The 20,604-nt window shown below is 46.8% G+C and overlaps 1 protein-coding gene across 4 annotated transcripts in view; it reads right to left on the reverse strand.

Moving 5' to 3' along the window:
* The window catches only part of SGSM2 (small G protein signaling modulator 2), a 132,816-nt gene extending 113,686 nt beyond the window's left edge, over window positions 1-19,130 (reverse strand). For all 4 annotated transcript variants that reach the window (XM_050929145.1, XM_050929143.1, XM_050929144.1 and 1 more), the window contains exon 1: window positions 19,031-19,130. In XM_050929145.1, the coding sequence (XP_050785102.1) occupies window positions 19,031-19,087 (57 nt within the window). In that variant the 5' untranslated portion in view covers window positions 19,088-19,130. The remainder of the gene's footprint in view (window positions 1-19,030) is intronic.
* Window positions 19,131-20,604: the final 1,474 nt, after the last annotated feature.

Consider the following 20,604-nt stretch of genomic DNA (forward strand, 5'->3'; position numbering starts at 1 on the left):
TCTCTCTCATGATATGTATGCCAGCCTTGTGACGTATTGAACGATGGGGCTTGGCAAGAAGGGACAGACCCATAGGACGTGTGTGATCACTATCCCACCCTTTTAGATGGGGCCTTTGGATGAGTGAGAAGCAGCATGGGAAGTAGTGGATTGAGACGCAGTCAAAAGGGGAAGCCGTCGCGAGAGAAGGCCCGCGGCTCTGAGAGTGGACTCTGTAATGCAGCACTTGAACAGGTTTAGCCTCCCCTGAGTTGTATTTACACCACTGCTGACTTACAAGCTTGATTTGCGTCTGTCTCGGAAGGAAAAACAACAAAACGTATCCCTAACCTGTCCCCTTCGTGAAGTGCCAGATTGAGATCATCTGGATAAGAGTGACTAAGCAGGACCAAGTTAGGTGGAAATGATAAGGTCCATGATAAGGGCTCTTAGGCACTACAGAACTAGTCACCACCACCTATCCGCAGGCATTGTTAGACTGTTAGCTATAGTAGGCTTTTATCTTCTTTTGTGGACAAGCCCCTTCCGGGCAACCAGGACCCGGGTTGTGCCAGTGCAGATTCCACTTTCTGGATCTTTAAGTGAATTTTTTGTATCCCCAATTTTCTGCCATTGCATTTCCTTTAAAAGGAGAGTTTCAGTGGCAATGGAAAACCAAAGAACACAGCTGACTGTATTTGATCAGATGTGGCTGTGAAGATGAAAAGGGTCCTGTAAGTGCAACCGACTTTCAGGATGACGATAGGGGTATATTTTTGCATGACTATTCAAAACAATACAAACTCCCTTACAAAAGGTCCCCAGAGGCAGGCCCTGCCGCTCTGAAGATTCCCCCAGGAGATGTAACAGCCAGAAACAATTAGTATTAGATGCTGAATATAAAGGAGATTGCTACATTTTGGTTTCCCAGCAACCCCTCGCTTAGAAAACAGGGTAGCGAAGGTTTTCATTTCAGCACCTGGTTAGCTTTACAATGATAGATCGGACCATAAAACATATTGAGCTGCATTCTTCAGTCTCCCCGCTCTGAAAGTGATAGCCACAGAGGCTGAGTCATGGTTTTAGGAGATGAGCAAGAGCCAGGGAAGATGGAGAAATCAAGTCACCTTCTATTAGGTTAAATACTGAAGGAAAGAGACGGGCATTAGATGAAGAGAGGACTCATCAGAGCAAGTGTCAATACACCTCAAGGTGGACAAGAAAAAAGGGGGAAGAATAGAATGAATTAGGGAGTTTTAAGAGCGGAGGGCCTCCAGATCCTCTAGTGGGAGAAGGGAACAGTAGTAATTTGATTATTTGAATGGGTGTCGCACGCAGAGGTCCCAATCAGCGGACAGTGCCAAGCACTGCATGCATTGAAAAGCCTTCGCCTCCGCCCTAAAGAGCTTTCAATACCAAAGCGGCGGGGAGAGGTGCCCCTCCCTTGGCCTGGCCAGCCCCCAGCCGAGGAAGAGGTGCCCCTCCCTCAGCCTGGCCCAGCCTGAGTTGCTGTGGTGAGAGAGGGCTGGGGGCAGTCCTCTCTCTCCACCACAGCCCCAGAGCAACCTGCACCCTAAACCCCTCATCCCTGGCCCCACCCCAGAGCTGCACCCCCGGTACCCCAACCCTCTGCCCCAGGCCCCTCCCACACCCCAAACCTCTCATCCTCAGAGCCCTCATCCCCCCACAGCCCAAGCCCTGAACCCCCTCCCACACTCTGAATCCTTTGGCCCCACTCCCATCACATGCATTTTGTTATGTGCACCAATATGGAGGGGTGCACATAAAATTCATTCCGCACATGGGTGGGAAAAATTAGAGGGAACACCGCAAATAGTAATTAAAAATACCTAGCTTTCCGACGGCGCTTTTCAGCAGTAGATTATACTGGGCCAAAGCCTGTGTCGGCAAACAGAGGGGCAGAGTGGAAAACAAGCATGCCCAGTAACACTGTTGAAGCCAGCTGCCTTCACTCTGGCCCCCCACTATTGGCAGGCATGGGTTGTCTCTGTCTGGCAGCGTTATTATCCCCATTTTATGGAAAAGGAAAGTGAGGCCCAGAGAGGCTATGTGGCTACCTCCAGCTCAAACATGAAGCATAACAAAAGGTGGGACCAGAGCCCCAGAGGCCCAACTCCTAGTGTACAATCTTCTCCGCCAATGTTTTTATAAACCCCAATGCTGGTAATCAATCCAAGCATCACCAATAACGTCATTAACCAACATCTTGCCATTATGCCCCCTTGAGAGCCCCGTGTGACTTATAGCATGTGTTGTACCAGTGGGCACATTTATGGGAAATTCGAGCCACATCATGCAGGGCTGATGTTGTAGTGTCTGAAATGAGACTCTGAGCATTTAAAAGGAGGCAGATTTAGTACCAAGTGCACTTCACTGATCTAAAGTGGAGCAAAGCAGGTCATTACTTGGAGAAGCCTTTATCTGCCGTTGACTTTCTTCAGTTCTTTTTCTCAACTACTTCTATTGCAGCACTTCCAAAAAGTGCCAGCCAAGACGGGGGCACCATTTTGCTAAAGGCTGTACACACGCACGCACGTTGTAGAAGACCCCAAAGACCGTACACGCTAAATAGGCAGAGGGTGGGGGAAAGGACGGCTGGTTATTCCCATTTTGCAAATGTGGAAACAGAGGCACAGAGCAACTAAGTGACTTGCCCAGGATACCACAGAGAGTCTGTGGCAGAGCTCAGAACTCAGCCCAGATCTTCTGATTCCCAGACCGCTTCCAATAATCGGGTGAGAACTGTCTGACTTCCCTCTGAACTGACCCACCAATAAAATACACCCAAACATTTTGATTCCCCTTTGATTACCTGTTTTAAAAGCATACAGCAATCTCTCCTCAGGTCAGAGGTCTGAGAAAATAATTGCATATCGCTGCAGAAGGCCATCTGCAGCACAGACCAGCCTCTACTCACAACAGCGATTTAAATGCAGAGAGAGCCTCACAAATGTTCTGGGGAGATTGTGAACCTTAATAGGAAGTGCTTTCAGGGCATGAAAAGCAGACGCTAAATGTCGGAAGCTGGAATACATCATTCGTCGTCGCCACATAACTCCCAGAAGCTCCAGGGGCAGGGAACCAAGAAAATCTCTTCTCTGTAATCTGATGAAACAGTGTGGTTGGTTTTTTTTTAAAATGCTAGAAATTGGAGAACATTTCTAGATAGGGAATTCTTCAGTCCTTTGCCATGCTGTCTGCTCAGGAGAGGCAGCTTTAAATCAGGCTTTTCACATCTAAACCCCATACGGACACCCATGCACAGAAAATCTGGGCAAACTAAGTTAGTCTTGTTACCAGAAACATTAGGCCCTTTCTCCCGATAGCTGGGCTCCCAGCCAGCAGCCGCTGCTCTCCAGCTGCCCAGCTCTGAAGCTAGAGCCGCCAGCAGCAGTGCAGAAGGGTGGAAATACCAGGAGTATGTCCCTATGAGTATGTACAGACATTTGCTATCACAGGGGTCGTCACAGCCGGAAATATTTTCAAAGGGGGAGCCCAGTAAAAAAAAAAAAGTTTTTGAACCCCTGGTTTACGGCATCGGGCTGAGCAGCAAGAGATTTGGGTTTGATTCCTGGCACGACGACAGATGCCCTGGGGGTATGTCTACAGTCCATTATAAATCCAGGCCTGTGGGACCCAGGACGGTGGACTGGGTGTTTCCAAACCCATACTAGGCAGACTTCCTGACTCGGGCCTGGGGCTTGAGCTGGGTCCACACTGCAAAATGACAGGGCTTGGACCAGTCACAGCAGGACTTGGGCTCTGACCCACCTCCACAGCAGGGTCCTAGAAGCCTGGTCCCGAGTGCTGGCCGAGTCGAGTCAGATCGATGTACGTGATGATGGAAGAGGGAGCTTGGACTCAAAGTGAGTCAGAGTGTGCAGTGCAGATATATCCTGTGTGACCCTGAGCAGGTCACTTCATCTCTCAGTGCCTCCTCTGTAAATCAGGGATAATGCTTTAACCTCACCACGGTAACGTTTGTTAGCGCTGACAGACTGTGGTGATGACAGTAGAAAGGGACCAGGCACCGGCAATGACAGTTTTGGCTTCCTGTGACTGCTACTGACTCAGAGGGTCACTGCAGGCAGATCATTCCAAGGCTGAGCACCCACAACAGCAGCTAAATCAAGGGGAGTTGAGGTACTCAGTTCTCGTGCCTCCATTTCCCCATTCACAAAATGGGAATGTTACTTCCTGTTACAAGGGGGTAGCATGGCTCAGCAAATAGAGCCCAGGACTAGAAGTCAGGAGACCTGGGTTCCCCTTCCACGTCTGCCACTGACTTACGGTTCGCTCTTGGGCAAGTCACTTAAACTCTGTATGCATCAGTTTCACCAGCTAGTAGATAATGAGGATGCTCATAACTTTCCTGCTTGAGTATAGCACTTTGTAATCCAGGGGTGAAAAATATTACACAGATGCTCTGTAACAGGAATATTAGCACTCACCTCTGAACTGGGAGTTTAGATCCCTGGATGAAATGTGTGTGTGAGTGCCCTGTATTACTATTATGATGCATCATCGCTCTAATACACCCCACTATCTAACCCTCTGTCTAGCTCTATATTCTACATCCTGCAGTGGCCAGGTTCTTCAGAGGTAAGTGAACACTCAACACAGATCTAAAGTATGGTTTTAAAGAAGCATTTACTAAACCAGTCCTGGGTTTTGCTTTTAAATCCAACAACAGAACAACTCTGGAAAAAACTGCAAAGAAGATAGCCATCCCAGCCCCTGCTAGTGCACAAGATCCAGACTACTAAGAGTGAAACTGACCAACGAGGCGCTATCTGACAGACCTTTAAAATAGCTAAGCGTAGATGTTCCTTGACTTCTAAGGGCTGGACTCTGCATGCACGTTCACACGCGAGTGCATGAACGATCTCGCTGGCACGACTAACTGTTTGCAGGATCAGGGCCACCATTAGGGGAAGTCAGACATAGCTAATCTGCCGCTTTGTCTCCCAGAAAGCGAAGTCTGGATTTTTAACCCTCTGCACCATGTTCTATGCTGTTTTCTCTCCCCCTTTTAATCCCTTCCTCTTTTCGTCCTGCATTCGGGTCTCTCCCACTCAGCATCATTGCCTATCCCGACTGATATGCCATGGCAGCGGGTGTTGCTTTGGGTCAAGTCTGTGACCCAGTACGATGCCCACTGAGGACAACCAGACCACCCACGTGCTCTAAGTTTGGCATATGCTTCGGTATCTTGCTGAGTGAAAGCTGAAAAGAGCTCGCCCGGTCCCTTCTGCGACCCGGCCAGTCGGTTGTTTTTATACCGACTCCACCCAATGTTTGTAGTCAGGTCCCACTGGCTTCAGGTCGGGTTGCAAGGGTCTGGATCAGGGCCTTACTTAGATAATTACTTAGCACTGTTGCCAGCCCTATAAACAGGCCTGGTGCCAGTAGGGTGCCATGCACCCTACACGTGTGTTTGTATCACTAAGACTGACTATTAACACAGCGTACGACAAAGTTACTCGTCTTGTTTCCCACAACTGTGACAAGTGTGCTTCTAAGAGCAATGCCACAGAAACTCCACTCACACTAGGCAAGTTACAAGCAGGTTAGTGCTCGGCTCAGAGGCCTCCGAAGATCGCTGAGGTGCTGCAAGAAATGGGCTTGCTGATTCAGTAGGGGACACTCCCCCCTATACATCACACCAGGGTGGAGGGCTATCACAGTACGCAGCAGCGTTGGAGTGCTTGAGACAACACGTAGACCTGGGGTTCTGGTCACTTGCTGTTGTCTAAAATCCACACCATTTTTCTTTCAAGAAGAGGCATTTATTTACCCCAGCATCCTGGTCAGTTTCAGCGGGGGAATTACTGAATACTCCTCAGTTTCAGTTGGACCATTTCTTCATTTCCTCTGCTCAAGAGCTGCGTGGCACTGCTGCGGGATGATAGAAAACAGAACCCATGGTTCATCCAAGAAGCAGCTGCATTTCAGTGGCAGGAAAAACAATTCCAGTTTCTAAAGTGTTTTGGGATCTTTCGGGATGAAAGCCGCTAAGGTTATCCTTCTTATATCTGTTTCCCAGCTAGAATGAGAGCTTTGTTCGAGTACAGTAATGGCAAAAGCACCATTTCAGTAGGCAGGAAATAAAGAGCTGGAAAAAGCCTGCTTTATGAGCCTACTTGTCACAATAGGTTTTCCTGCAGAGAGAGACAGATGTTTGAAACACAGACATGTAGCCAGCCTCAGCATGAAGCCCAGCTGAGTCAAATCTTCAAAACATATTACTTGCCTGTCTCTCTCTATTAAAGTCAACAAAATAAATTCTTTACCAGTGGAAACACTTGCAAAGAAAAGCAAATACATTATTAAGCATTTCCAAAGGCTTCAAATGAAAAGTTTTTTGGGAAATAAAAAAAATATATATATTTCAAGCCACTTGGTGCAAATTCTAACCAACTTATTCCTGGAAAGAGAACTGAATTTCAATAAAGTCAGCAGAAGCAGTGAAAAAATATTATAAAATTAGAAGATCATTAAAGATTGAGGCGATTTGGAAATAATGCGTCATGGGAAACGGACCGCTGCTTTAAGGGGCAAGTGAAGGGAAGCAGCCTTTAAGAACACCCCCATGGAGACGGGTGACCATATTATTTAAGACTGGAGAGGAAACTACAAGAGCAACATGTGTGATGTAAGAGTCAGGCATTAGCAGTTATACTGCAAGCTGCATGAAGTGAGGCTGCGAGGTTGGAAATCCTGCATCTGTACCGTTGTTGAGAGGCAGCACGATCTAGTGGAAAGAGCACTGGACTGGGAGCCAGGAGATCGGGGGTCATTTCCTGGCCCTGTCACCGACCGGCTGGTTTGACTTTGGGAAAGTCAGTGCTTGTCTGCACATGCTTTAGTGAGGTGTAAGTTTTAATCCACACTAGCATGTTGCACGCTAATTGGCCCGTGCGGACCCTGCTGACATGCACTAAAATTTCCCCGGTGCACCTGTGGAATGACATTGACATTCACTAAACGTTCCCTAGTGTACTAAAATTTACACCCCTCTGGGGTGGATTAAAGCATTGTGTAGACACCGCCACTTTACGTCCCTATGTGTCTGTTCCCCTTCTCACCCTTTGTCTGTCTCTGCAAACTATGAAATCTTCAGGGGACAGGCTGTCTCTTACTCGGTGTATGTTCAGTGCCAAAGGCCGTCTTTGCCACCTTAATTCTGCCCCCTTGTGCACCCATTCTGTGACTGAATGAAGCAGGGTTCCTTTGGGGAAAAAAATAGTGTATGGTACTGTAATTAACGACTGGACCATAATGCATAAGCACAAGGGGGCAGAATTAAAGCTATATTAAGGTTATCCCCCCTGCCCAAATTTCATGACAGATTCATCCTGTTTTCTGGCTTTAGCCAAAATTCTCTCAAGGAATGCAGTCAGAGAATAGACATGGTGATTTGTTTGAGTTTCTCTCAGCAAAACCTAAATGGAATTTCTCAGGACACAGAAAAGGCACTCCTCTAGTCAAAGACTTCCCCACCCCCCACTGAATTTCATAGGCTGCAAACAATGGAGGTGGTAGAGCTTTTTTAAAAAAAATATTGCAAGGTTCTTTTATAATGGTAAGTGTTCAGCAACCCATCTACCAGGGTCACTACCGGCTTCCCCTATAATAATATAAACTTAAGTGGATTAAAAACAAGGCTTTAAAAAAAACAAAACAGAAAAATAATAGGTGAAATTTTCAAAGCATCTAGATGATTTAGGAGCAGATTTTTGTCCGGCCTCATGTACGAATGGGCTAAAAATAGGTAAGCACTGAAATGGGCTTCCAAGGAGATTGTGGAATCCCTGTTACTGAGGGTTTTTGAGAACAGGTTAGACCATGACCTCTCAGGGACAATATGGATTTACTCGGTCCTGCCTCAGTGCAGGGGGGCTGGATTGGGTGACCCCTTCCAGCCCTACATTTCTATGATTCTACTACTTCATGCTGGGACTGAATTCATACAAAAAGAACAGTCTCTAAGGTGCCACAAGTCCTCCTGTTCTTTTTGCGGATACAGACTAACATGGCTGCTACCCTGAAACCTGAATTCAATACGTTTGAACCAGGATCTTTTTGTTTTAATTCAGAGACTCTGCTGGACACAGGGTGTTCTGGGCCCACACCATCCTCCATTGCCCACCGCCTGGATGTCCGGAGACGCGGGGCCTGTTGCTTTTCTCTGAGCTTTGTTCATGGGACTGAAGCACTTGAACAGTTGAGGAACGTTACAGTAAAGTTGCACGCAGCAGACTGAATGAACCGGCCTCGAAATCACTAACGTCGTGCTCTCCCCCACAATACACCGACACGCCCTTTGTCTGGGATTCACGTACTAACGACACCTAGCTCCTGTACAGCGCATCCATCAGGAGATCTCAAGGCGGTTTACAAAGGGGATCAGTATCATTAGTCCTATTTTTATACAATATCCGGTGCACTTTGCCGCCTCCTGTGAAATGTGAGCAAGGTGGTATAACACCACGCTTCACCGTAACGCTCCAAGTACTGTACAAAGCAGCTAATCACCATTATCTTCCCACCCCTCGTCATAGACGGGGAAAGCGAGGGACAGAGAGATCGTGACTTGGCCAAGGTCAGACAGCAAGTTAACGGTACAGCAGGCTCCTGAGTCCGAGACCGGCGCCTCGTGATATACCAATACCGCATCTCAAGTGAAGCAAGCTTGCTTACGTGGTGTGGTTTGATTGGGAGTGAGTAGGTGGGGAAAGAAGCTCAAAGGATGGCCAGTGTTTGAAAACAAGCATGGAGCCCATGGCTTTAATTTTCATGTCACAAAACGACCCAGTGTATTTCCAGATGACACTGCTGTACGATGAGCGTCGTAGGTTGGCCATTGACGTTGCAGTGAAAACGATGACTACAGTTCAGCTGCCACAGTCTAGATTTTGGGTTTAAAGAGAGACAGCCAGGAAGTCTCAGGAAAAACAGTGGATTTTGTTCATAAGTTTATGTGTGTTTATGAGTTTATATAAATATAATCACTTTTGTATACTAAACAAAGAAATCAGTGACATGCTTTTCTTAACACAAACGTTGTCCTATCACCCTAGAGCGTGAGAATATGAAAGTGAAACTGACTAGTTCATTTTTATGGTTCAAGCCAAACTGAAGTGATTTATTACTTAATTAGAGAAGAAACTGAATAAAAGACCCAGTTAACCAGAGAGCAAACCATGTACTTAAAACATTGTTTATACTAGATATTTGGTAACACTGCAGTAAGCAAGGCCATGAGATGAACAGATTTACGTAATGTTTTCTGATTGTCACGTGGTTAGTGATTTCATACCTGAGATGAAAAATCCAGAGGTAAAAACGCCTGTCATGCTGTATACAGGATTCAGGTAGATAAGAACAAACATTTTTTTATAACTGCAAGTTTTAAAAATATATGAGGAAGGTAGATGGCATGTAGGATTTTAGAACAGGTAGGGCGGGACTTTCAAAAGTACCTAAGTAACTTTCAGTGATTCACAAAGAGCTCGATATAACTGTGCTTAATTCTGCCTGGAATCAGACTCTAGGGCACAGCTTTGGACGTCTTTTCCCCTTGACTTCAACGCGCCTTGCAGATACTTGCCCACAATTGTGTTTCGTGCCGACACGGGCATTACATCAGAGGCATTCCAAAGGGCCTTTAAGAAGGTGGGCAGGTATTGGAAGAAGCCTCCTACTGCAAGACAAACCCAAGAAAGAAGCCAACAGGACTCCACTGGCCACCACATACATAAAGGATAAATGGACAGAAATCAGATATTAGGAATGGCAATATACAAAAACCTGTAGGAGAACACTTCAACCTCCCTGGCCACACTATAGCAGACTTAAGGTGGCCATCCTGCAGCAAAAAAACTTCAGGACCAGACTTCAAAGAGAAACTGCTGAGCTTCAGTTCATCTGCAAATTTGACACCATCAGCTCAGGATTAAACAAAGACTGTGAATGACTTGCCAACTACAAAACCAGTTTCTCCTCCCTTGATTTTCACACCTCAACTGCTAGAACAGGGCCTCATCCTCTCTGATTGAACTAACGTCATTATCTCTAGCTTGCCTGCATATATATACCTGCCCCTGGAAATTTCCACTACATGCATCTGACGAAGTGGGTATTCACCCACGAAAGCTCATGCTCCAAAACGTCTGTTAGTCTACAAGGTGCCACAGGATTCTTTGCTGCTTTTACAAGTATTGGAATGAATGGGTTAATGTGTACCACCACTGGCCTCTAGTGGATGGAATCAGAATCGCTCACTGTGCAACAGGCCTTATACCGCTAACAGTGAATGGGGATTCTCTTTTAGCTCAAGTGGTAGAAGTCTATGATTGAGGCTAAGTGACATTGCCGAGTGGATAGGGCACTAGGCTGGGAATCACGATATCTGAGCTCTGGCAGTGTTGTGGCTCCTTGCTCAAGTTACATCCAGTTTTGTGCCTCCCCATCTGTAAAATGGGGATAATAAATTCTTACCCTTCTTTACAAAGGCACTTGAAGATCTCTAGATAAGAAGGCGATGTGATCAGAGCTAAGCATTATTGTCAGAATGACGCTGGCCTTTTCCTCACTCCTGAGTATGCAGTGAACCCAATATCATCCCAGCAGAACACCTGTGCATTAGAGATGGGCTCCAGACAAGAGATTCAGATCTGGGTTTCAAACAACTAAATTTTTGTGGGTGTTCAGAAGTAGGGATTTGTTTGGCCTGGTCTAATGGCAGGGGCCCACCTGCACGTTACAAACCAGCCCGGAGGGGTTGGATTCCATCCACGAATCCCTGCCCTTCTGCTCCGCTGTGCCACCTGACCTCCACCCCTTTTCACTCCTTCCCTTGGCCTTTCCCCCATGTCCATGTAACAGCTGAACAGCCTGGGGTGTGCTGTCGTTTGTGAAGCTACAGACTGCTGGGATATTTGCCATGCTGCTGGCACAAAAGCAAATTCCCAGGCAAGGTATCAAGTCTGCGCAAAGAGAGTTCTGTGCTCGGAACCCAGCTCTGGGTCTTTTGCAAACACAAAACAACACGAACAATGATGTATAAAACTAAAAACTCCCTCCGCAGCTCCTGTCCCATGGGACTGAGCCCGACTCCCCACTTTGAGCATCGCGACCTAGGGCTACAGCACCACTTGCTCAGATTTGGCCTCCCTCTCACTCCTCCCACCCCATCATCATGACAAAGGGGAGGCCAGGCCAAACCTGGGCGGTACTGTGACCTTGCATCAGGTTGCAAAGGGCGGAGCAGAGCCCAGCTGGGCACGGCAGGTGCCACCACTGCAGGATGAATGCAGGGAAGGCTTGGTCAGCCACCCACTCCCTCAGCACCTCCGCCCCCTCCAAGGCAGAAACTGATCCCCGACTCCCTCCTCCCGGGATAAAAAGAAACAACACAAAATTCCCAAAACATAAAATGAAAAGTTATACAAAATAGAAGCCATTTCATGGGGTCTACCCAAGAGCGCGCCAGGCTGCAGGCATTAGCGGGAGGAGGAAGACCCCCAGAGGGATGTCTAGAAGCAGTAATAGGGGGCACTTAGACCAATAATGCCTGGCACCTTCAAAGCACTTTATGTAAGCTGATGCTAAGTGTGCCTGGAGGGCCAATGCTATCAGCCCTCTTTAGCCAAGGGGGTTAAGTGACTTGCCCAAGGATATGGAGGGAGGATGGGTCTGAGCTGACAGCAGAACTCAGGCATTCCTGGCTTCCAGTTCTGCACTCACCCCCCCCTGCCCCCCCTCCCAGAACTCTACATTCACGTTCTAAGATAGGCTTAGTACAAAGGAGGTAAAAGCAGAGTATTTAGATGGCGTTTTACATGCGTCATGCACAGGTGAGGAGAATGGAAAATCAGCACCAAAGCCAGGCTGAGGGAAACAAGCAGAGAAGCCAGGTACAGGGCAAAATATGGGTGTGGCCCAACAATGCACAACAGGTTGGCCAAGACCAGTTATGCTCAGAGTTTTCTTACTGGCCTTCTTGCCAAACCACAAATATGCTGTTGTTCTCCACCCAGCAGGAGCTGCTGCTCACAGATCAGCTGAGCTGGACTAGATGACCGGATAGGTCTTTTCCATCTCCGATGTACAGCTGGTAGAAAATGTTATGTCCCAAATGTCCTGATAAATTATGCACAGAAGACTTTGGGCATCTGTCCAGCTCAGCAGGACAGGGTTTCCTGGACCCAACTCAAGTTAGACGTGCCACAAACAGGCTGTGTCTTAAGACACCGGTTTTATTAATACAGTTCAGAAGAAGAGTAACTGACTGTTGTACAATTGGCAAAACTAGCACCCCGCGGGAGGACTGGTTTGGAAGTGAAAAGAAAAAAGCACGAAGCAGGAACCTTGCAAATCCAGCCCCACTAAGATTCTTAATTAGTTACAACGAGCAAACTGACTTCAGCTCAGCCATGGCTTTATCACAGAGCCTTGTTCAACGCCCAGTTCTGTCTCCCTATCGACAGAGCCATTTGTCTGGCTTGTCAAGATAAGACATTGTTGAAACCTCTCTTATCTCTGCTGTCATCATCTTACTGTGGTTTTGATCTTGACTTTAATCGGCTGAAGAGACCGTAAGAGTTTTGAAACGGATATAAAACCTCTCGCTTCAGGCCTTAATTCAATCTCTTACTAATGTGGTCAGGAGGAAATCTTCCTTGTCGCCAGGTTATCCCATAATTGCCTCCTGCAGGGTGTCTTGCAAGTGCCTCTGAAGCCACTGGTACAGGCCTCTGTTAGAGACTGGATACTGGATTAACAGGACCTTGGGTCTGATCCAGTCTGCTAGCTCCTAAATTCTTATAGATATTTTAATTTAGTTAGTGACAGTACTGATAAATGCAAAAGGATGACCAATCCTGTGACAGCTTGTTGCCTTTGATAATGCAATATTGTCTATTCCCCACCATTTCATATTGATGCAATTCTGATTCAGGCTGGTTTAACTGTATCTTTCTTACGGCGTTCAAGCCATTAAAAAAATTAATTGCGATTAATCGCACTGTTAAACTATAATAGAATACCATTTATTTAAATATTTTTGGATGTTTTCTACATTTTCAAATATACTGATTTCAATTGCAACACAGAATACAAAATGTGCAGTGCTCACTTCATATTTATTTCTGATTACAAGTATTTGCATTGTAAAAAAAACAAGAAATAGTATTTTTCAATTTACCTAATACAAGTACTGTAGTGCAATCTCTTTATCATGAAAGTTGAACTTATAAATGTAGAATTGTGTACAAAAAAAACTGCATTCAAAAATAAAAATGTAAAGTTTTAGAGCCTGCAAGTCCACTCAGTCCTATTTTTTGTTCAGCCAATCGCTCAGACAAACAAGTTTGTTTACATTTTCAGGAGATAATGCTGCCCGCTTCTTGGTTACAGTGTCACCTGAAAGTGAGAACAGACATTCTCATTGTACAATTGTAGCCAGTGCAGCAAGATATTTACATGCCAGATGTGCTAAAGATTCATAAGTCCCTTCATGCTTCAACCACCATTCCAGAGAATATGAGTCCATGCTGATGATGGGTTCTGCTCGATAACAATCCAAAGCAGTGTGGACCAACGCATGTCCATTTTCATTATCTGAGTCAGATGCCACTAGCAGAAGGTTAGTTTTCTTTTTTAGTAGTTCGGGTTCTGTAGTTTCCACATCCGAGTGTTGCTCTTTTAAGACTTCTGAAAGCATGCTCCACACCTCGTCCCTCTCAGATTTTGGAAGGCACTTCAGATTCTTAAACCTTGGGTCAAGTGCTGTATCTATCTTTAGAAATCTCACATTGGTACCGTCTTTGTGTTTTGTCAAATCTGCAGTGAAAGTGTTCTTAAAATGAACATGTGCTGGGTCATCACTTGAGACTGCTATAACATGAAATATATGGCAGAATGCAGGTAAAACTCAGAGCAGGGGACATACAATTCTCCCCCATGGAGTTCAGTCAGAAATTTAATTCACACACAATTTTTTTAACAAGCAACATCAGCATGGAAGCATGTCCTCTGAAATGGCGGCTAAAGCATGAACGGGCATATGAACCTTTAGCATACCTGGCACATAAATGCCTTGCAAAGCAGGCTACAAATGTGCCCCGCAAATGTCTGTTCTCACTTTCAGGTGACATTGTAAATAAGAAGAGGGCAACATTACCTCCTGTAAATGTAAACAAACTTGTCTGTCTTAGCAATTGGCTGAACATGAAGTAGGACTGAGTGGACTTTTAGGCTATGAGGTTTTACATTGTTTTGAGTGCAGTTATGTAACAAAAAACCCCTACATTTGTAAATTGCACTTTCATGACAAAGAGATTGCACTACAGTACTTGTATGTGGTGAATTGAAAAATACCTTTTTTGTTTATCACTTTTACAGTGCAAATATTTGTAATAAAAATAATACGTACTTTTATTTCAATTACAATACAGAAAACAATATATACAAAAATGTAGAAAAACATCCAAATATTTAATGAATTTCAATTGGTAGTCTACTGTTTAACAGGGTGATTTAAACTGCGATTAATTGCCATTAATTTTTTTAATCGCGATTAATTTTTTTTGAGTTAACCGCGTGAGTTCACTGCGATTAATCGACAGCCCTAATGTTTTTGCATTTCACTTTCCGAATGATAAACACAAACAGATTTGATCTAAGGACGACCCACCACAGAATACAGGGGTAATTAACCTCTGGCTCCCCAGATTCCTAAACTGGCTTTTTTTTTTTTTTAACCTCCTCCCAAACAAACCCCTCCCCTAGTGGTCAGGCGTTGGATCCAATCCTTGCAGGATCAAGCCTTCTTAATTTAATTTAAGCAAGATCTGATCACGACCATACAAATGTTTAGGCAAAATACCACATAACATTAAGCAACATCATTACGAGACGTGAATATCCAAAAACATTGTTCCTAAACACAGAAAAAAACCCACATGATATTTTTGTAATACCACAAAGGAGACAAGAGATTTATAAAAGCTTTATCTATATAAGAGAGTGAGTTAAAGCCAGATTCACAGTTTCATAGAGCTTAAGGGCAAACTAGTGTGACCTCCTCTATATCACAGCCCATTAAATTTCACCCAGGTACCCCTATATGAGACCCAGTAATTTGAGTTAAGACTAAACTGTGCCACAGGCGCAGAACAGGAGAGACTGAGGTGCCACCAATGCCTGAGGCCATTACAACAGCAGGGAATTTATTAGATGAGATATGCCCATATGATCTCAGCAAGTGATCCATACCCCACGCTGCAGAGGAAGGCAACCATCTCCTTATCCCCCTGCACCCACACATACACGCACATGGACACAGCCAATCTGACCTGTAGGAAAAATCCCTTCCTAATCTCAGATCTGATTATCAGCTGGACCCTGGCCACATGAACAAGACATAGCAGACAAGCATTTGAGAAAGATGAGAGTGAAAAAGCCCAGAATAGATCAGGCTGATTGTGCATTGGGGAAAAAAAATTTCCTTCCTGGCCTTGACAGGCACCTACCTGAAGCATGAGATTTGATTTGATTATAGTCACTATTTTAAAGCAGAGTTATGAGCACATTGAGGGCAACACAGAGCTTCCTGTTTTCACCCTGGCCTATAAAGGAAGGAAACAAACAGGAGGACTCTCAGATGACAAAACCAGAACAGACCATACGACCATCCAGCCAGAGTTTCTGCACACACAGGCTGCAGAATCTTCCCCCAGAAGCTGGATTAAAACCACCTTCTAGGAAGATCTCTCATCTCATTTTAAAGACTCTAAGTGATGGTGAGTTCACCATCTCCCCTGATAAACTATTTCAATGTTTAGCTACCGTCACTGCTGGGAAATTCTCTTATTTCAAGGTTGAATTTGCCTAAGCTTCATCTTCCAGCCACTGCACCCCAAAATGACCCCCTATGAAATTGACTAGAAACTTTCTGATTGCTACTGATTTTACACAGAAGGGTCTCAGACACTGCAGCAGTATAAAACCAATAGATTAGATCAGATGCAAATATCCAAAATTTTCTTTCTTGAAGTGGAGGGGCAGCTCAGTAAAGTGTTTGCTAAGAACTGCAGCTGCGCTTTGGTAGCACCAGTGCCACCTTTCGGAACACAATTATGAAATTAACTTCAGTAATTTGGTTGGGCAGATCTGATAGATTCTTCGATTGCTTATTTTGCTAAATCACGGAGGCACAGAAAGGGTTAAACAATTGCAGCTGAACAAAGGCTCTGTTTCCCATTCATTGCCTCCTGGAGGGAAATTAGATTTTAATTCAATCTGGCCAAAGCTTTATTTTATTTACTCTAGGCAAACTCTTAACTCTATCAGACTTATTGGCAAATAGATTAAACAAATTCATCACATCAGAAGCGTCATTTTTTGTCGCAACGTTAAACCTGTCACTTAAGAGACCAAAAATCCAGCAGCGACATCCTGATTTTTCACTTGCGACAAAAGACTGAGTGTTTGGCCTAAGTGTTTACTTAGATCGGGGTAGGCAACCTATGGCACGGGTGCCGAAGGAGGCACGTGAGCTGATTTTCAGTGGCACTCACACTGCCCGGGTCCTGGCCACCGGTCCAGGGGGCTCTGCATTTTAATTTAATTTTAAATGAAGTTTCTTATACATTTTTAAAACCTTATTTACTTTACATACAACAATAGTTTAGTTCTATATTATAGACTTATAGAAAGAGACTTTCTAAAAATGTTCAAATGTATGACTGGCACGCGGAACCTTAAATTAGAGCGAACAAATGAAGACTCGGCACAGCACTTCTGAAAGGTTGCCGACCCTTGCACTAAACTAATAAGATCTGCATTTTAATTTAATTTTAAATAAAGTTTCTGAAATATTTTGAAAACCTTGTTTACTTTACATATAACCGTAGTTTGGTTATATATTATAGACTTATAGAGAAAACTTCTAAAAAACATTCAAACGTATTACCGGCACGCGAAGCCTTAAATTAGAGTGTATACATGAAGGCTCGGCACACCATTGCTGAAAGGTTGCTGACCCCTGACTTAGATTGTAAAGCCTTTGGGGCATGGACTGTCTTTTTGTTCTGTGTTGCACCACGGCTAGATCAACAGGGCGCTGGGGCTATAAAGAATAAATATAACTCGCAGGGTGCTATTTCTCACAAACAGGATCCTGGATCATACTCTCGACCTCAGACAGTGACATTGTATGCTCTCTAAGGCCTGGTCTACACTAGGAAATTAGGTTGGCATAACTACATTGCTCAGGGGTGTGAAAGATCCACACCTCTGAGCAGTGTAGTGAAGCCAACCTAAGTCCCCATGGAGAAAGCACTTGGCTGATGGAAGAATTCTGCCATTGATGGAACTGCTGCCTCTCGGGGAGGTGGAGTACCTACTCTCCCGCTGGCGTAGTTAGCGTTTACATTGAAGCGCTACAGCGTTTTAAGTGTAGACTCTTAAATCCATAGGAAACTTCATTCATGGGTGGGCGCCCTTCAAGTCAAAGGGACAACTCCCGTGATCAACGCTAGGTATGTGCCAGGAGCAGCAATTCAGACATTTCGTGGGGGTTAGGGGCAAGAGCAAATTCCAGTCCCTGCTACCAGCCCCGCACTCCCAGCAGGGACCCTGTTCTCATCCCCACTCCAGGGACCCTGGGTCTCCCCGGCTAAAGAGTTTCCCCTCTTTTACCCGCAGTGTGTTGGCAGACTCCCACGAGCTCCTGTACGGGAACAGGCTTCCCTCGTGTGCCAGGTCGCAACACCATTTGTGCTGGCCACCCTTCCGTCTGTATAGAGGGTCAGCCAGGCGCCTCGGCAGTGATTTCATACGTGACCCCTGCCTAAAGCAGTCCTGTGCTCAATCAGCCCAGAGCTGCTATCGCAGTCTGAGGTCACACCTGCCCCGGCTCCACGGCACACGGAATCTTACACAAGTGCAAAAACCTTGGGGGAGGGGGAGGGGATGTTCGCCCCTCCACTGCCTCCCAATTGACTTGTGTGTCATTTGCAGGATTGGAGCCTCAGGACATCATTCTCGGGCCTGACCTTGCTCCGTGACGGAGAGCCTGACTGGGGGCTTCTCTCAGCTGAACATCCCATCCCAGACACCAGCACCTGCAGCTTCATGGAAGTTAATGGACATTACAGACGCTGCACTTTAGATCTGACCCACAGTAGGTGGCACAAGTAGAGGAACAACTAAAGCCACACACGACAAAAACACCTCCGTGCACGACTCCTAGATGCTTCCTAACTCCATTTTCTCCTTTGTAATTTAAATACCATGGGGCGCGAGATGTACCCAGCACAAGCCAGTCCCTGCCCTGAAGCACCTACACGGGGCCAGGTCGAAACGCTGCTAGAAGGATGTGGACGCAGCCCCACTCTGGGCACGTCTCCATCTTTTTTTATGAATGAGCCTGTCTCTGATTCCCCCACTACCGTGTGTCACTGGAGGCAAGGGGGGGGATTTCCCCTTCCCACTGAGCCTGGGCTACCCCCTGAGCTCCCCAACCCAGCTCTCTTCTCTCAGTGCCCAGGCTCACCCCCCACCCCTAGTTCAAGGAGCTGTTTGGGGGGGGAGCCCCTTGCTTCATTCCACTGACACTCCCCAGGGCAGACAGGCACTGGGAGGGGGGTGTTGTGCCACTTCGTCCCCCAGCCACTGGGGGAGCAGCCTGGGGGGGGTCACTGATCCCCTAAAGGCACTGAAAACGGTGGGGGTGACTGGACTTGGCCACAGCCCCCTGTGCACTGATTCCCCCCACTCCAGCCAGCAGGAATCTCTTCCCTCTCCAGGGGGCTGGAACTGGGAGGAGGGGAGAGGCTGGGGACAGTCCCCTGATCTCCAACTGGGGGGCAACTTTCACTGCTCCCCGTTACACCCCCTCCTCCGCAAGGCTCCGGAGCAGGCGAACCCCGCAGCCCCCCGGGCGGGGACCCCCCCCGGCTCCAGGCGACCCCCCCTGGCCGGGGACCCTCCCCCTCCCCCTCCCCCTCCCGGCTCTCACCTCCTTCTTGACGTTCCAGAGCAATTTCTCCTTCGCCGCATCCGCCGCGCCGCTCATGGCTGGGGCTGCAGCCGGGGGCAGAGGCGGCCCCGGGGGCTCAGCGCGCTCCGGCCGGGGCGGGGACCTGTCCCCGGGGACACAGCCACGCACCCTGCAGCCCAGCAAAGCGACGCTGCTGCCGCCGCACTGGGCGCCGCTCCGCAGCCATCTTCCGAGCCTCCTGCCTGACGTCAGACTGCCGGCCCGGCCCCCTCCCCCCGGAGAGATTATTTGGCAACAATACAGTGTGACGGGGGGAGGTTTACACCTGCGTGCGTGCAAACGCCCGGAGCCGGCTGCACCCTAGCAACCAGCAGGCCTGATCCGTCCGGCCACCCACCCGGGAAGGGTCCGCAGCAGCAGAGCCGCGAGCAGCGCCTCAAAGCAGGAGAACATCAGAGCTGAAGCGGGTTGCACGGGGGGGATCAAGACCGGAATAAACCCCGGGGGCTCGGTGAATTACCCTTCACGTGAACGAACTACAAGCCCGCAAGAGAAGGCTGGGAACAGTCCCCAGGGTGTTCCTAGAACAGTGGTTGCCCCTGCAAGACGCGAGCAATGGTTTACAGTCACATTGCGCTCAAATTGCGGGGTGGGGGGAGAAAAGGGAAAGTATTTGATTTTTAAACTCCTTCAGAGTGTTGCAAACTAAAAACCCAGGAACAACACGCGCCAGTGACTTGCTAAGCCAGGGGCAGCTGAGCAAACTCTACCCTGCGTGGAGAAACGGACATTTCCTGCTGCTTGATGCTCTCGCCGGCGGCGTTAGCGCTACAGGCAGCTTCCCCCAAGGAACTCTACGTTCAGGAGGCCCTACAATCTGGCCTTCCCACCGGAAGCTAGCGACACAACGTTCTCCTGTAGAACTCCGAGTTAGGGAGCGTTCCATGGTAACTACGGCAACTAATTGTGTTGCGGATTAGAAGCCCTGCGCGAAACGTGCCAGGCAGGTTTGTACATTGTGTACTAACGGCGTTGCCTCTGCCCCTGTACGTCGTGTTAGGTTTCGGAGATGGGGCACAGCGGATTTGTTCTGCCTTGACAGCTGTTGTCCTCTTGCGTTTTACTCTCCTGGCCAGAAACAGTTGCTTCACCCCACCTTTTCCTCGTAAAATTGCCAAGGAAACTGTCGCCAACTGTTTGCAATAAACGCTTGGCCTAGCTTCAAACAAATCGTGCTACCAGGGCCTTAACCGCTCAACTGAGCCTCTTGAATGAGTCAAAACAATCTGTACATTGAAGCTTTGGTTTCCATAACGTTTCTTACCCTTCAAAATAGCCAAAAAGCTATTGCTAACTAACTGCCGGAAATGAGCTGTACTAATTCCAAAAGAAGCCAGTGAACAAACCTGGACCTGAGGACAGATCATGACAGAGAAAAATTCAAGGAAGCTTAAATATTCACCATAGGCTACAAGGGCAGATATTTATTTTTTATATATATTTATTTAAAGGGCAGTTTATTAGGGTAAAAAAATTACCTATCTTACTAACACTTTAGATATAATTGAAATTTTACAAATCTACATTTTTTA

This window comes from Gopherus flavomarginatus, chromosome 19 (genome assembly GCF_025201925.1).
Source record: "Gopherus flavomarginatus isolate rGopFla2 chromosome 19, rGopFla2.mat.asm, whole genome shotgun sequence".
NCBI lineage: Eukaryota > Metazoa > Chordata > Testudines > Testudinidae > Gopherus > Gopherus flavomarginatus.